This window comes from Numida meleagris, chromosome 22 (genome assembly GCF_002078875.1).
Source record: "Numida meleagris isolate 19003 breed g44 Domestic line chromosome 22, NumMel1.0, whole genome shotgun sequence".
Lineage (NCBI taxonomy): Eukaryota > Metazoa > Chordata > Aves > Galliformes > Numididae > Numida > Numida meleagris.
The window spans coordinates 5304537-5322317 of NC_034430.1; the positions used below are offsets into that span (position 1 = coordinate 5304537).

Here is a 17781-nt window from a genome sequence, read left to right on the forward strand (position 1 = left end):
GGGAGGCTGGAGACAAAACATGACCTTGTTGGCGGAGCGCACACAGCGGCACATTGTTTTTTCCCCCCCCGGAGATGGTGGCCTTGATGCTGCGGGGTGCAGCTGGGGTTGGGGGCTGGGTGCTGGGTGCTGGGTGCTGGGATTGGGACTGGGGGCCGGGTTAGGTTGCTGGGTCTGGTTCTTGGGTCTTGGTGCTGGGGGCCTTCCCAGTCTCTGGGGGCTCTGGTGCAGCTTTGGCCCTCAGGACACACTGGTGGCTCCAACCAGCACGTTTTGGGGACCCTCCATCGGAACCATGGTACCTGGGTGCCAAGCGAGCCAAACCCCCCGGGGTGCTCTGCCCAAGGCCCCCGCTCCGTGACGACCCCGTTCTGCTCCAGCACCAGGAACGCGGCAGCATGGCATTCCAGTGCACTGACCCTCAGTGCTGACAGTTTCGTCACTCTTCTCCTAAATTCCCCCTTTCCGGGAAGCTAGAAAAGAGAAAGAAAGCAAAAATAAAACGATTGGGTCACACAGGGGGAGGTGGGGTGTAACTTATGGTACCGTCCCTGAGGGAACTTCCGGGGGGGGCAGATGGGGCCGGGGGGAGCGGCGCCCCTCGGCGGTGGGGCCGGGACAAGAGGGTGATGGGGCCGCCCTGGGGGGCGACGAAGCCGGGACAAGAGGGGACCCTCCAAGAGTCAGCCCCCCCCCCGCTCCCCTTCCCCACCGCCTCCCCGCCGTCGGGGTTGGCTGGCAGCCGTCGCACACCCCCGACCCCACCGGGGCGGTGGCTGCAGCCCCGTCCCCCGCCCCCGGGGCGGTCCCGGCACGGCGTCCCGCCCCCTGCCCGCTCCTTATTACGGCGGCGGCGGGGGGCTCTGCCCACTGCCTCTCGGCGCCGCTCGCTCCTCCGCGGCGGGGGGTGGGGGGTCCTCGCCGCACCATGGGCAGCCAGGGCTCCAAGGCGGCCAAGGCGGAGGGCAGCGACCCGCCGGGAGGGCACGCAGCCGTCGCCGAGCCCTCCAAAGCCAACGGGCAGGTAGGGAGCGGCGGGAGCCCCGTGGGGGCGGGCGGACAAAGGCGGTGGCGGCGGGGAGGGGGGAAGGGAGGAAAGAAAGGAAGCGTGGAGGGGAGGGGGCGGCTGTGGGCCCGGGGGGGCACCGAGCGATGCGGCACCGCCCGCCGCCCCCGGACCGCGCCCCGGCACCGCGCGGGGCCCCGTCCGCGGCCGCGCCCCGGGGGTGGAATGGAGCGGGGACGGAGCGCGGGCGCCGCCCGGTGGCGACGTGGGGATCCCCTCCCGGTGGGACCCCCCCCACCCCCGCGCATCGGTTCGGCGGCCCCGCGGCTGTGCGGTGCGGGATGGGGGTCCCTGCCGTGCGTAACGCCGCGCTGCTCCCGCAGGAGAACGGCCACGTGCGGCTCAACGGGGACATGACGCCCAAAGCGGGAGCTGACCCCGCGCCCCTCAACGGCACCGGCTCCGCCGAACCTCCCCGGGAGGATGGCACGGGCGGGGCGGGCGGTGAGGACGCCATCGAGCCGGCCCCCCCCGCGGACGGCGGGGAGGCGAAGCCCGAAGGCGCCGCGGCCCCCAAAGACACCCCCAAGAAGAAGAAGAAGTTCTCCTTCAAGAAATCCTTCAAGCTGAGCGGGATCTCCTTTCGGAAGAACAAGAAAGACAACGGGGACTCCGCCGCGTCCTCCCCCACGGAGGAGCAGAGCAAAGCGGAGCCCAAAGCCGAGGAGAACCCCGCGAGCGGGACCGGCCCCCAGGAGGAGCGGGGCGGCGAGGGGCAGAGCGGGGCCGAGCCCAAAGGGGAGGACGGAGCGCACAGCGCGGAGGAGGAGAAGCCGCCCGCGGAGAGCCAGGGGGACGCGGCCGATGCCCAGCAGCCCCCCGAGCCCACGGGGGCTGAGCCCGCGGCGGCGGAGCAGCAGCAGCAGGAGGAGGAGAAGGAGTAGAGCCCCGCGGTGCCGCGCTCCTAGGACTGGTCCCTTCACCCCTCTCACCCCGCGCACACGGACTCCGCCGTTCCCACGCACCTCCCCGTCCGACGCGGAACTGACAGCGCTCCCCCCCCGCCGCTAGGACCTCCTCCCTGCCCCCCCCGGCGCGCAGCTCTGGGTCCCCACGTCACCGCCGCCCGGAGCCGCTGCCCGCGCCCACCGCCACCCGCGGCCAGAACTGGAATTTACCGATTGTGGGAGCCCGGAGCCCCGCACCGCTCCGATCCTTCCTCTCCGTTTACATCCCCGGGTCTGACTTCATTTAAAGTATCTCGCGCTTTTTATAGAAACCAAGCGGTTTGAGAGCTAATCTGGTTAGGTTTGGGGGTTTTATTGTTTCTTTCTTTTTTTTTTTTTTTCTATGAAGTCTTTACTTTTGGCTTAAAAAACCCTAACGCTTGTAAGTCCGCTGTTTAATTCTGCTTCTATAGGGAACTCCTGGGGTCGGGGTGGAGGGGGGGCCCTGCCGGCTGTATAATGTGAAGCAACGCTGTTTCCTCTGTAAATAATTTTTTTAATGGCCAAAACACTTGATCTGCGATTTTCTAACTTCGGGAGGAAGGAAGGAAAAAGAAAACCACACCAAGCTGTATGGGTTCTGCTGTAACATGGGAAAGGAATAAACGGTGATCCCTTCATGGGTGAGCTCGAGTCCTTCTTGTCCCGGCTGCTGGACGGGGAGGGCAGCAATTGCTTGTGGAGCTCAGCAGCTGCTGCATTAATTGGCCCGGCCCTGCTCGCGCTAATTGACTCGCAGCAGATGCAGCGCTGCGGCCACAAAGGCCTCCTCAGCGCAGAGCGCTGCCGTGCGGGGCTCGTCCCCGTGCTGCGTTCCCGGGGCTGGCCGGGGCTTTCCTGGGGGCGGACGGGCAGAGGGGCCCCGCTCCTCGGGAAACCCAGGAGGGCTGCTGGCTGCGATTCCCCCGCTGGGAATTGGGGTGAACTCGGTGCGGTTTGGGATCCCACGCTCCGTGTCTGACGGCGGCGAGTGACGCGCTGAGATTTCCTGCCCTGGAGGCGCGGTGGGCGCTGGCGGCCGCGGGGACGGAGCTGCGCTTCTCTGCCTCGGGATGCACGGGAGCGGCTCCTCCCGCACCGCGTCCCGCAGCCAGGCCTGCTCCGGAGCCCGGCCCAGCCCCGCCGAGGGGGGAGGGGGAGGGAGGAGCGGGGTTTGCTCGGAGCCCCCGGCAGCGCCTGGCAGCGGAAGGGACCGCGCTGCCGCGCCGCAGCCCCGGAGCCGGAGATAAAGGCAAAATGTCCGGCTGCGCGCAGAGCATCCTCCCACCGACAGCAGAAGGCTGCGCGCAGGAGGGATTCGTCCCCGTTAATGGTGGAGGGAGGGGGGAAAAAAAAACAAAAACAAAAAAAACCCCACGCGTTTGCAACGCGGGCGCTGCGGTTTGCCAGGCACCGCTCCCAAGCTCCGCTCGCCGCTTTGGCCTCCGCGCACGCAGCCGAGGTGCGGGGCCGCGCAGCCGTGGCGGCCATTTTAGGGCAGCGCGGGAGGGAGCGGGGCCGCGCGGTGCCGGCTGCGGGGGGAGGAGCTGCGGGGCCAGGAGCTGCGGGGCCAGGAGCTGCGGGACCAGGAGCTGCGGGACCAGGAGCTGCGGGCCCAGGAGCTGCGGGACCAGGAGCTGCGGGACCAGGAGCTGCGGGACCAGGAGCTGCGGGACCAGGAGCTGCGGGGCCGCGGCGGTCGCAGTTTTTCCTTCTCTCCTCGCAGCGGGTTTGGCTCGCGAGCCTTCCCCGCGAGTTTCAGCACGCGGTGCAAAATCGACCTGCTCATTTCTTCTCATTTCTTTTTTTTTCCTAATTCATCGGGCACCAGATTAAAAAAAAAAAACAAACCCAAAACCAACACTCAAGCTCATGCAAGAAAAAAAAAACAAAATACTCGTTCCCCGTAACTTGTTATTCCCTCTCCAGATTAACGTTGCCCTCAGAGCAGCGGGCAGCACGGAACAGCACGGAGCACAAACCCCCGTGCACCGCAATGCTGGGGGACAGCACGGGAACGGGGAGCGCCGGGAGCGGGGGGGGGCAATGCGGGACAGAGCGGGTGGCACGGCGCGGGTTCAAGGCTGCTCGCTCAAATTCAGGGTGATCAAAAGGAAATCTCAACGCCTACAAAAGGAACCGCGGCCATCTCTCCCACGTTGCACGGAGCGTGGTCCACGTCCAACGCTCTGGGCTTCAGCACTTGAGCCACCCCCGCCCTCCTGCAAGAGGGGAAAGCTCCCGTGTCCCCTCCTCCCCCCCCCCGCCGCCCCTTCTTGCACCACCACGAAGGCTCTGCCCCATTTTCCATCGCCGACTGAAACCTACCCCCCGCGCTTCCCCCAGCAGAAAGCAGTGCAAACTCAGGCCAACCATAGAAACGTACGTTTTTATTACAAAGATTCTCAAAATTTAAAATAAAAGCATCTTTAAAAAACCACAATATCTTTCCCCCCCCTCCCCCAGACACAAAGGTACACTGATCTCTCTCGCTTTGCATACAAACACTGAAGAGCGGGAGTGAGACGGCGCTCGGGTTCCAAGAGACTAAAAAACGTACGGTGGAAAAGGGGGGAAAAAAAAAAAAAAAAAGCGTTTAAAAAAATAAAACCTTTTAAAAATAACCTGTGTCATGTTAGCAGCATTATTAGAGTTGAGACCATCAGCAGCACTCCGTGGGAGGTGCAGATCCTCTCGTGGACAGAGGAATCCCCCTGAGAAAGGAGGGCAGCGAGTGAAAGCTGCCTGCAAAGCTCCTGCCAGGCTGGAGCTGGTGGAGCGTTGTGGAGCGCCCATCTCATGCTCAGCTGTACAAAACAAGGTGTGAGGGAAAGGCCAGCTCTGATCACCAGAGACCTCTGGGTGTGAGATAAGGTGTGGGAGTAGGAAGAGGAGTAGTTATAAAAACGCACAGAGCCCCATCTGCTGTTCCCTCGTACAGATAACAGCTCAGACTGCTGATAAAAAGGTTCCCCGCATTTACTGGCCTTGAGAGCAAAGGGAGGAAAGGTTCCGCTTGAGAACGTGTACTTCAGACAAAGAGTTTGTCAGCGAGTGGCACGCGTCGAGCGCAGGCGCCAGCTGGGCTCCGTTTGTCCGGCCCGTAGCTGGGTTGGGAATTTCTGCTGTGGTTTCAGCTCGGACACAGATCGGTCCCGAGATGCAATTACAGCGCGTGCAGCCGAGGGCAGAAGCAGAAAGAGCGAAGCTGGCGGCCGGGGGGAACAGCGGCTCACAACCCCCCCCCGCCAAGAAGGGCACGGGTGCAGAAAAGCAGCGTACACGAATCGCATCCCTCGCCTGCGATGCACGGCGCTGCCACGCTCCCCAGGTCTGCGAGATCCTGGAAAACGGCCACCGGCACGGCAGGGTGATTTCCACTCCGCCTTTTCCAGACCCGCACCTGCAGGGCTCTCGGGCAGATTCACTCGAGCAATTTTCTGACCTGCTGGTAAGCTGCTTCGTCCCTTTCCACAAGTTTGCTGCAGGGAGGTAGCCAACTCTGTTCAAGAACTGCACTATTTGACCCTGAGAAGCGGCACCAGCTTGCAGTTACTTGCCGTGGTGGAATCGGACTGAAGGCCAAAGGAACGCTCAGTCTCTCACAGGCTTAATTTGGGAATTCATATCTCCCACCAAAAAAATTAAAAGAGAAAGGAAAAGAAGAAAAAAAAAAAAAAGTTTCATGGCCATCTTTCCACCTAACCTGAAATGCAGACACTACTTCTACTTAAATTACTCATTTTTGAGGGTGGTTACTTCAGAGGAGAGCAAAGAAAGGAAGTGAAAGGATTTCTTTTTTAAAGACACACTAAGGAGGCAGTGGAAGGCAAGAGTGAAACTTCCCAGTCACCAATCCTGGGCAGTGCGGGTCTCTCTACTCTGCAGAGTCCTCCCTATCTGCTCCCAGCAGAGTGCAGCAAGGAATAATTTACAGTTCTCAAGTCATTTATATATTTATATAGAAATATATACAGAAACATATATAAAATATAAATCCTGTGGAATGGGAGGCAACCAGAGAAGCTAACCTACGATAACTATGCACTGACAGGTACTGTCCAGCTGCAGCCATCCTAGGTGGATTTCGTCTCTTCCTTCACCCTGTGGAAGGAAGCAGTGGAAAGTTTGGTTTAACCAAGAAACTCAGGCTGCACCCAAGCTCTAGTAACAAGCTAGAGCCGCAGCCATAAAAATGCCACTGAGATGCTTCACCCTAAAAACACTTACTGAGCTTGATGTCAATCTCCCTTTAAAACCAGTGACATGTTACAGAATACACAGTATTTTTTAGCCCTCTTCTTTGAGGGCTCTCAGAGCTCTACCAAGTGTGCTGCTCCTCCCATGCTAACTTCTCCCCGTGACCAAGCCATCCCAAACCACCACGTCTCTACTCCAACCCCAGAAGCTGTGCAACATCCCATCAGGGGCATGGGTAAATGCACAGGGAAATACAAACTCAGGCAGTTAATTGCCAAGCCAAGAGACAGGGCTCACCCCTTGGGTTCTGCTTTCTCCTCTTTTGCTTTTTCCTCTTCTTTCTCATCTAGGAAAAGAAAAAAAAAAAAAAAAGCCATGGTAGGGCAGTAGGAAAGCATACATCAGGCAAAGTGCTCCAGAGCTGGAGGGCTTCCAGCCGTAGCTCTTGTGCTTACCCTTCTTCTCCTCCTCCTCCTTTTCCTCTTCCGTTTTCACACGCTTGGCCTTCTTAAAGTTGGCAACATTTTTGCGCCCTCCTTCCCCTTCGTCTTCAGAGTCAGAGAATTCCTCATCACAGGATATTCTCTTATCAGAATTGCGGACTGAGAGTGAAGGGGAGAAGAGGCTGTGTCAGAAAATACCGTGCACTAATGCCTGGAGATGGACCTCTCCAACTACATCCACACACATGGGAAAGAGCTCGTAAACCTACACAACTCACAGTGCGGCCGCAATAAAAACACCTCGTGTACCTGCCGTGCCTTTGAACTGATTGCTCCTGACTGCTTATGCTTAATCTAAGATCACGTGTGGGACGTGGATTAGACGCAGTGTGATGTCTAGACTTGACAGCGTTAAGCAGGTTAACCAACCTCACACTGAGAAAATCTGACTGCCAGATCTAAAGGCCATCGGCCAATCTGGATAAAAAGCAGCGTTTTCACTGAGGCAGGCAACTTCTGGGAGCAAACCTGGAAGCCTCCCAGGAAGCATTCTGCCACAGCACCTATGCCACAGGAACTGTTTAAATTCTCCCATGAATGCACGTGTTCTTCCTTTATGGAAACTGTCTGGCAAGTGCTCCCAGGGAGAAGAACTCGACCAGTCCTGCAGCTCAGCATCATTGCTCTATCTTACAAAATCCATCAGAACAATGGGCATAGATTCAAACTGAAGGACTCCAAAATTGAGCTCAACCTAGATCATATGTCCTCCTCTCTTTAATAAGGTAATTCAGTTTAGTGCCCTCATGCTTCTCCTGCAATCTGATCCCGTTCAGCTTTGGCACCCACAGGCTCTGAACAGTACATTCCCAGCAGGGCAATGCAACTATGCCAGAGGCAAGCGCGTACTTGAAATGCGTTTCTCGGGATCTTCTTCCTCTTCATCTCCACTGTCCTCCTGAACAGCATCCTCAGGAATCGGCTGCATCTGCACGCCAGGAGCATGAGGCAGCATGCGCAGATTCTCAAAGAGACGTTGCCTAGAGCCAGCCAGGAAAGGAATATGTTTGTCAGCAGGAAGCCACCCACAGCTGTAAAGCCCCCAGTAAAAGGTGCCAGCCTCACGAAGAAGAGCAAACACTTACTTGATCTTCTCGAGATACTCGTTGGTATTCTGGTTAGTCATGTTTGAGGGACTGATGTGCAGCTTAAAGTCTGGTCCGAAGTACTCAAAATAGTCATTATATGGGAGTTCTGCAGGCAAGTTAAAATAGAACAAAAATCAAATCACCTCTGGACCAGTAATGAAATATCTCATATACAGCGGATTTCAGTGCTAAATAAGAGCACAACTGCATTCTCCTAGGGGTTAAAAGCTGACAATTTCATAGCCCGAACTCAGATCAAAACAGACGATGTAGCAACAGGGCAGTCTAAGTTTACTTGGCAGTTAAACACTATCAGTGTGCACAAAAGTTTGCAGTAGAAGGTCATCTCGTTTCAGCACAACACTAAGACTGCTGGGTATCTCTTGATGGAGGGGAAAGCTACTGGGCTATAACACAAACAAGAGCAGCTGCTGCAAATCATGGGCTCAAAAAGCTCTACCACAGTAACAAGAGCTAATGAAACATCTTAGGGTTCCTGACTCTCTGCAGCAGCACCGTCTCCCTAAGCTCTGTCACTACATAGTCACTGTCCTTTAGTCTTGCCTCAGTGGTTCCATGGGAAAATTACCATTTGGGATCTCAGTGTCCAAAGCCACAGCAGTCTCGTAGGTCCAGCATCTAGCCACGTTGCGGATCGTATAGCCACCTCCTCCCAGCATCAGCATAGGCAAATTAAAACTTTTGACAAACTCCACACACTTGGCGTGACCTGCAGCAAAGGCAGGAAGGAAAATGGTCGTAGCCCCATGGCACAAGGACAAATTTTTCAGTGAACAGTAGTGAGATTATTTAAGCCAATTTAACACAGGCACTGTGCTGTACAGTTCTGGCTTCTCGGCATCACAGACCCAGCCTCACTATTTGATGGAAACACTGTGTTCTTACCTTTGATGGTCAGATTAAAACAACCCAGCCTGTCCCCGGACAGAGAATCCGACCCGCACTGCAGGACAACTGCGCTAGGCTGGAACGTCTCCATCACTTTAGATATCACCTAAACAAGAAACCCCTTGTTACACTTTCTCCACAGGACAGTGTCACAACAACACAGTTAATGCCCATGTCAGCAAGTGACATGAAGACAACCCTGGTGTTCCCACAGCTGTTGACCCCTGTATACTGGTAACACTGGGGCTCTTACCAAGAAAAGCTTACTGATGACAGGCTGCAATTGTTAGGGAGGAACACAGCCACTGAGGAATCTTACAACAGCAGTCTGAGTCTCCCGATAGAACGGCTCCATGAGCCACCCAGTGACAGAGTATGATACACAAAGAATCTCTCAGCAAAGACACTTACCGGCTTGAATATTGCCTCATAGGACTCATCATCAATTCCATCCCGGAGGGGATAGTTGACTGCATAGTACTTGCCTTTGCCTGCACCAATGTCCTGTTAGAGGGGAAGACAGGACAGAGCACAAGGTCACCACAACACACAAACTGCACTGCAAATTATGAATGGAAGTCCGGGAGCCTATCGGTGTAATCTGAACGTAAGCATCAGCTCTCATGGTTGGAAACTGTCACGGTGTGAGAAGGCAAGAGCCAGCTGAGTCCAGCAGCAATGTATTTGGCAGAAGTGGAAGCATTTGGCCTTCTGCTCAGGGAAGAAGAACCTACTGCCATCACTGTAATGCTGTTCTGAGGAAACGGCAACAAGATGCACAGACACATGCTAAAGCAATCCCTGATAAACTCCCACCAAAAAGCTTGTGTACATTGGAAGAAGCTGAAATGACCAAGATGCCATCAGAAGGCTGCTGAATGACAGATATCAAAGCCTTGATTTTATTACCCTAGATCTATTACTATTTTATTACTGCACAGGCCAAGATCACAGGAACAAAGCACGCTCTCTAAGAGCCAAGCCAGTTGCCACGTATATATACTTTTGCCCTCACTAAAAGGATACTTCTTTGAAAGCATATATTTAATGCAGGAAAACCTAGGATAGCGGTGGTTTTAGCTAAATTAGCATGAGAGCAAACAGAAGAAAGTGACCACATTCCAGAGGAATTTCTGCTAAGCTTCATTCTTACCCGTAGGTCCCCTGTTCCTGGGAAGTACTCTCCGTACTTATGAAAGGACACGGTCATCACACGGTCTGTGGTATAGAAGGCTTCCTCCACACCATCTCCATGGTGAATATCTATGTCAATGTACAGGACTCTCTGGTGATACCTAGGATCAGAAAGGAGTCAAAATGCTGCATTTCTTCAGAGCAGAAACTTCCTTCAGCCCCAGAGCAAACTGGGAAAGGGCAAAGCACCGTGCACTGATCCCCACGCTGCACAGCTCCCAGCTGGTTGTCTTTCTGGAGTCTACATGCAAAAGCAGCATGGAGAATGAACATGTGCTTTGCTCAGCAGTGGAACACAGAATCACCGAGCTACAAAGTGGCTTTTACTGCTGCAGCTGATCTTTGAAGGCAGACTTGACTCAGTTTATTCAGATCCAGCCAATGGACTCTACATTTTTATGTCCAAGCCTTCCTCTGAGGTCTGCCTTAAGCCAACAGCCATCAGGGTGGTAAGCAGCAGAGACTCATCTTACAGCTGTGCACCCTTCTCTTGAGGGAGAAGAGCAACTACACGATGCTCCAAGCCTTCTGCTTCCTGCGCAGCGTCACGGTTAGACACACCCCTTCTGCACAGAGGGTACTACAGCCCAAAGACACAGCTGATTAAGACCTCAGCTAAATACAGCTAAAAAAAGCAACAAAACAGCAGACTAGGAAGTGGTAAAGACTCAGCGGACTGCACCTACTTTAAGAGCTCCAAGATAGCCAGGACAATATCGTTGACATAACAGAAGCCAGAAGCCTCTGACTTTTTAGCGTGGTGAAGGCCTCCTGCCCAATTCACAGCAATATCTGTCTGCTGCTTGTTCAGCTTCACAGCACTGGCTGTTGGGAGAAGAATTACAAAATGTTAGCACAAGGGCAAAGGACCAGTGGCAGAGCCTCAGGGGTGAAGCGCGGGTCTCTTGTCATCACGTCATTGTTTGTGTGTGCTTTTGGGCACGAGCCCAAGTCCAAAGGTTTAAGCACTGGATGTCACAACACACAAACAAAGGAAAGGGAAGAGAAACACAGCCTCTGCTTCGCATGCACACACTTTTGACTGCTTCCCCCCACTTACGCCTCAGAGCACGAAATCTGCACAAACAAGTGCACAGCTCTCTAGCCCAGGTCACACCTGAAGACAGTTTAGAATTCCCAGTGTGCCAAACTACAGACTTTAAGGAAAAGCTTTATCCAATATATATTTAGGTCAGTCCCTGAATACGCTTTTCGACAAGGAACATTCTCTTCCCCTGGCTCCTTCATCAGCTTTCTGCAATTTTGCAAGTTTCCAAGGATTAAAACAAGTGATACATTCTGTGGACGTACAATCTCGGGACCCCAAAGCATAGCTACTTCAAGAAACAAAATAAGAACGCTGCAGTCAGTACTCGTAGGTTCTGCTGAACCCTGTTACAGGAAATACAGATTTCTAGATGTCACTGTGGGAGTAGTAGCCACAAAGCTCTAAGGTCTATGCACAGTAACACAGTCCTGCAGCACCAGGTCTTCTTGCAACAAAGTATTTTAAATGTTCCAGCTTTCAGGGAGGTATCAACACTTCCCAAAATCTCTGCTGCCCCAGGGCCAGAGACAGTGGCTTTCTGTTAAAAACAACAGAAAATGGAACCTTTTTTGTTTTTTAGCTTGCACCTACCCAAAGCAATGCTTTTTACACCTTTTTTTTTTTGTGTGTGTGTGCAGCTCACATCATTTTTTTAATTATTACTGGTAAACCCCATTGCTGCTGGGGTTTTGTGTAGTCACCGAAGTAGCTCAGAGCAGTGGAGACACACTTAGCAAATGTAGAGGGACCTGTCAATACGCAAAGCTGGAATTCCAGCACGGGGAGAAATCTCAATCTAAGGAAGTTAGAAATAGGTTCACCTATTTCACCCCCACCTACAACAAATCACTTTCTCAGGCAGAATGACTTCACATACATCTGCTTAGGAGACCATACGACACGTGAGCTTACCAACGGAGCCTCCAGCAGAGAGCTGGCAGAACTCGAACAGCCCATCGAACACAGGGCAGTCCTCCCCGACGTTAACTTGAAAAGAACACACAAGAATTAGTAAGACCAAGAAACAAAAAAAATGGTAAAGCTTATACTACCCGTCTGATCAAAAAAAACCCAAAAAACAATCTCACCAGCTGAGCATTTTCACCAACTGAAAAATGACCACACACGAATGACAGGATACGAAGGCGGTCACACCGAGACTGCCTGCATGGCAGAATGCATGCAGCTCTGGAAGGATGCTCCCCACCTCCCCAGCTCAGGAAGCAGCACAGCAGGTGCCAGGAGCTCCAGCGAGACAGGCACGCCACCTACCGGGTCATGGCTGAGGGATGCTCCCCGTGGGAGCTGCACAGAACCAGCACAGCCCCTCACATTCGGCCCATTTACGGTGCCTGGCTGGTGCTGCTCAGCAGGGCCACGCACACGCTGTGCGGATGGGGCCAGCGCCCCCAGCCATTAAACACGCTAACAGCAGGCTTGTATTTAATCTAGATTTTACAAGGTTTGCTTCTAGAAGCAAAAAGAAAACCTGTAGTTTTGTAACAACATCTGGAAAGGGTTTGGTTTGGCTTTTTTTGTCGGTTTAATGAGAAAGGCACAAACACCACAGATCTTGCAGCGTGAGACACTCAGCAGTACGTGGTCTTCACAAGGACCATGTGATAAGGGAACTCTCAGGTTAGGAGGGAGATTTCTGAAAAGGGCAATACCCAGCAAGAGTCCCAGAAGGAAGTAATCGTTCCCAGATTCTGATGGTTGCAGCAGGGCATAGGAAACTGCAAGCTCTGAATAATTAATCTGTGATTTCCATGTTAAGTGGAGAGAATTTAAGTCACCAATTTCCGCATGCTTCCTATCACAACAACAGGGATTTCTCTCCCTTTAGGTTACAGAGCAGTCTTCCCAAGCCCTCAAGCAGGACTCAGCAAAATGAAATATGAAAACTGTTCATTACCTTTACTGCCCCTCAGAACTTTGTGGGCAGCACTGACAGTATCTGAGGGTTTCCCTCTGCTATCCTGGCAAAAACAGGAAGAGCTGCTGCATAAACATAAGCCAGCTGAGCTTCTTCCCACCAGGAGATTCAAAGCAGCCAGGACGACTAGGCAGGGACACGAATAACTGGAGTCAATCACTTGGCTACAGGCATAAAGCTCAGGTGCAAGACGAAAGGCACGGACGCTCCCTCCTCCTTACAGCGGGTGGATGAGGAGCTTTGCATCCAACACAGAACCCAGTACAAAAGGGGAATCATCACTGTGGAAATCACAGCCCCTATCCTTTCCTCAAAAGGAAAGGTAAAGCACCAAGCAGGCTACAGAGACCTGCCACCGTGCTCAGCAGTGGAGACCTTGTCTCCTGTACCACTGATCTCCACTCCGAGCCTCTCGTGCTGCTTTTTCAGCCAGGCAGAAGCTTGTTCTTTGCAAGAAAACAAAGGCAGAGGCTTGTTTTCCCTGTTGAATAAAAGATCTGCCCTCTGTGTGTTTAAGATTAATTTTCATATTTTGCCTCCTTCAGTTAAAAATAGTTCTGTGGAAATACAGTAGAGAAAACGTTGATTACCATGAGCAGAGTGGGTGTTCATGAGCTGTATCAGCTCCAGGGGTAAACAGTTCAGTCTGTGTAAATACGTGCTTTGGTATATTAAGTCAAATTATTTACTGTAGGAAGTCTTTCACTGTACATTACTTGTGAACCATACTAGTCATTCCTATTATGTGCTTGTGCCTAAACATCTGTCCCTTTCAGCTAATACAGGTTCTCAAGTGTCCTTACTTCAGGCTCAAGACCCGTATTTCTTTTAATTTGGAAATTACACTTGACATAAACGAATCCTGTGGGCTTTTTTCTTCTTCTCTGCTCTCAAGGAATGCAGTGTACATGATAATGTTTAAATGAACCTTGAGCCTTCCCCCTCTATTTGCCTTTATGACCTGACAAAGAACATCACCTCAGAGTTTGAGATGGGCAAAAAAAAGGTTTCTGTAGCATTAAAGCTGCCAAGGGATCCTCAGCACTTTCATGGACTGCAGAGCTTAGAGGAAGAAGTTATCTCACACAAAAAAAGAAGAAAGAACATTCTAACACAAAGCAGACAGGCACCATCACGCATCTCAAACCTCCCCTGCTTCTAAGCCACTGTAGCTCTGAAAATCCTTCAGAGTTCCTGAAGATTTTGACGAGCCTCTTCTTAAAAACAAGTAAATTTAAAAACACACAACCTTTTCCCACCCTGAGACCTTTGGTTAAAAGATAAGCAATTACAGCAAATGCATGCAGCTCATAAAAGGAGCAGTTCAATCATCTCTGAGCCAGGAAGATAATTCAGGAGAACTTCCACTAAAGCACAAGATCAAAGACGACTGTTGGGTCAAACAGTTCTCCCCAGCTCATTTGGCACGCTGGCTTGAGAGAGACTCGTTTTTAAAATCCTTGATTTACCAGCTAAGTTGGGAGAAAAGACAGGTCCCGAGGACTTCCCCTGCTCTCTTCATCCTAAACCTCTAAAGCTCGCCTAGGATCCCCAGAAGCACAACATGCAGCACTGACAGGAATCGCAGCACCACACACACAGCTTACATCTCTGCATCTGCTTGCTGTACTCAGACATGTTGTCAGGGCGGATGGATCTCAGAAACTTGATGTAGTCGTCGCTGTGGTACTTGGTCATCTCCTCCGCGTTCGCCTTGTGAGGGCGCTGCAAGGACAGACGGGAGCAAAGTTGGCTTGGAACACTGCCCTCCCCAGATCCCATTTCCAGACTCAGATCTACCCCAAGAACAGCAAAAATAATAATAAAATAAGTATATCAAAGTAGCAGCATTAGATAAGAGAAATTTATTTTCAAAGGCAAAAAAGCCATTACAGAGACTGGAACATATTACATATCTAGGCAAAGAAAATATTTAAGCTACAGAGAGAAAAGCAATTTTCCAGTCTCCAAAGCTTATCTGAAGCAAAGAACATCTCACTGCCAGAAATCAGAATGCAGCAGAATTATGTCAACACAGCCATTTAATCCTTTTTTACTTTCCTCTTTGGCTTGTCAACAGAGAGCTTACAAGCCTGAAGCATCAAAATTAAAACTGACAAGTACACTAAGATCTTTCAGACAGGCTTCTCTCCATCACACTTACATATATCTCCATCTTCCTGTAAAGGCCGTAGTTCAGCAGTAGGTTGTGGGTCATCCGGATCCTGTGGGGCTTCATGGGATGTCCCTGGCCATAATAATAGTTTCCAACATCACCTGGGAACAGAAAGGATTTTGTTACAGCAGGGAAAAACAGGAATTGCTTCAAATACAACCACAGTCAAACCACATCTGTCATTCTGTGTGCCCACCAGCAGCCCATCTGTTCACAGGGGGAAGGGTCTCCTGTTCTGCCTGTGCATGCATCTGCACCATCAGAAAGCTTCACCCCAGACCGAAACGAGACCGACTTACAGACAACAGGGTACGGCCAAGCATGGAGGATTTTAAAGGCAGTTCTAGGGAAGGCAACCCAGCTCAACTCTGAGCAACTGACGCGACACTGCGAAGGGGGAGGAGCTCCTGCCCTCCTGGCAGGAGGAGTCTGGGCACCACGTCTGCTGGTCCTCACTTAGCAAAGGACAGCTCTCTAATGTCCTCCCTGTGGGTTCAGCTCCACGATGGGATCTCACACTCACAGAGCTTACAGGCTTCTCTGAGAAATTCAGAGCTCTCTGAGCAGAAACCTGCAAGCCAAGAGGCACGCAAGTTTAATCCCAGCTCAGACAATGACTCATCAGCCAGCGCACGTAGCCACTTTGCCTCAGTTTACTACTATTTACCCAGCAGACACGAGGTACAAAGCTGCTAATTCTGTCAATAAGCAAATCACAGCACAGCTATAGCTTTACAGCTCCGATTATTCTCATCCCTTATTACTGCCTGAAATCCTATGGAAATCCTTTGCTCTATGGGCACCAGGTTAATTTTCAGGAAGTTAATGCCTTGCAAATACACCCTATAGGTCAGCTCCTCATGCAGATACTCTTCTACCTGGTGAAAGCTGAGCTCTTGCTGCTGTCTCCCACTGTTTTTTCCTTCCTCTCCCAGGGTACAAATTTCCGTGGTGTTTTCCACAGAATTTAACTTTCAGATTTCTGTCAACTGCTTGACTGGGCGATGAGACGCGCTGCCAAAAGCAAGGAATGCACAGAGCCACACACAGCAGCAATGCCACACAAGCCTCATTTTGTTGAGAAATGAAACTAAGTCGTTCACGTAGTTTTACAGCTCCCCATCAGTTTAGGAAGCAAGAGACCCAACCCGGTCTGGCCGGTGACTCAGCTGGGAGTATTAATATTTCATCACCAATCTTAACATACAGGAGAAACTGCTACTTCCTCACAGCACACAGCTGTAATGCCTCCTCCCGTGGGCATGACCCTACTTCAATTTAAAGGAGATGCAAACCCCATACCCAAACCATTCTGCTGCTGGAGTTTACCTGTGTGATGCTACAGTGAAGGTGGGTGGGTTTTGCCTGCACCGAAACACTTCCTGCAGCAAAACCAGGTTACGTTAAACTTTGGGGAACTACTAGAGATGCTCAAAACCCCATCTAGGAGACACAAACACAAAACTACAGAAAGCTTTGAAAAATTATTGCCTCCCTTCTTCACCTCGGGCTGTCAGCGAGACCCTAAACGGGTCTCACCACAAGTCCTGCCGCACGGCAGCGAGCCCAGGCGTGCTAGCGGGTGCATATTAAGTGTGAGAATTCAGCAGAGACCTCTTCCTGTCTGCTGGGGTTAAGCAAAGCCCCACACTGGAGCTAGCAAAGGAGAAGTCCCCGTTCTTGAAGTTCAAACCCTTGCACAGAACCCCAGCACAGCCCAGCATGTCCACAAAGGACCCCTGCTATACCCAAGTTCTTTCTCGCCAACCTCCATACCCGGGTTGCTTGTGCATATACAGCACCCCAGCACTTCCTGCAAGCACTTTGTGTGTTTAAACTCAGCCTGTTCAAGCCCAGGGCTCCAGCATGCCACTGTACTTTGAGAGGCAGGCTGCGTGCTGAATTCAGACAGTCCTGCTGCTCTTCCTCACCCTGCCTGCCTGAAGACACAGGGCCATCACCACAGGATGCAATCCTACCTGCCCAACACAGAAAGCAGTTTAGAAGAGCTCACTTTATTGCTTGAGCATGGAGCACATCCACTTACCAGGAAAAAAAAAAAAAAACCAGCAATAAAGTTTTTATTTGACTTCATAGACTGAAAACCACAATGAAATAGAAAACCGCACAATACCTTTTGCACAAAGCAATCCCAGAGCCTAACAAAAACCCGTCCATCACTGAGGTCACCCCCCAAAGGGGAGGGGGCTGTGAACGTGCCCAGAGGGATGAGCCGTGCTTTATGCCACGGTGCCAGTGGGGAAAGCGCCCAAGGCAGCCGGCTCTAACGCCCCGCTACTTCCCCACCCCAGTGGGAAGATTAAAAAGCCATAAAGCAGAGCTCTCAGCTTCCTGAAGGGCAGAGAATAGCAAAGGCAGCCCCCAGCCCAGCGCCAGGACCACACAACGCCCCACACGGAGCCACGCCACCCAGTGCCCCCCCCATTCCGTCCCATGCTCCATAGGGACACCACTGACCCTAGCGAGAGTTCCAGGAGAGCCTCTTCCTCCCCCTCCCAGCCCCCCCACACCTCTCAGAGCCACCCCCGCTCCCTTCCCAGCCCCAAAGCCCCCAGATCTCCCCCCAGCATCCCTCACCCCAGTGTCTCCCAGCACTCCAAGGCTCTGCTGTCCCCCTGAACCCCCTAAACCTCTCCAAGCTCCCCTCCCTTACCCCTCCCCCGCTCCCCACAGCCCCCAGCACTGCCCTGTCCTGTGGCTCAGCCCTGCCCCCC

At 52.5% G+C, this 17781-nt stretch overlaps 2 protein-coding genes across 2 annotated transcripts; one reads left to right on the top strand and one right to left on the bottom strand.

Moving 5' to 3' along the window:
* MARCKSL1 (MARCKS like 1) lies at positions 839-2633 on the top strand. The gene is made up of 2 exons (XM_021375405.1): positions 839-1024; positions 1390-2633. Exons 1-2 carry the CDS (start codon positions 929-931, stop codon positions 1948-1950), a joined length of 657 nt encoding a protein of 218 aa, XP_021231080.1. The 5' UTR covers positions 839-928; the 3' UTR covers positions 1951-2633.
* HDAC1 (histone deacetylase 1) lies at positions 5923-15147 on the bottom strand (the record flags this gene model as incomplete). Its single annotated transcript, XM_021375404.1, is given in 13 exon segments — positions 5923-6096; positions 6490-6538; positions 6648-6794; positions 7545-7675; positions 7781-7889; positions 8373-8513; positions 8690-8798; positions 9104-9196; positions 9846-9987; positions 10573-10711; positions 11847-11921; positions 14478-14595; positions 15035-15147. Coding segments are annotated over 13 exon segments (1394 nt in total), but the record flags the coding sequence as incomplete, so codon positions are not given.

Coding starts and splice junctions, on each gene's coding strand:
- MARCKSL1 (XM_021375405.1), top strand. CDS start 929: ATGGGCAGCCAGGGCTCCAAGGCGGCCAAGGCGGAGGGCAGCGACCCG. Junction 1,025..1,389: donor CCTCCAAAGCCAACGGGCAG/GTAGGGAGCGGC, acceptor CTGCTCCCGCAG/GAGAACGGCCACGTGCGGCT.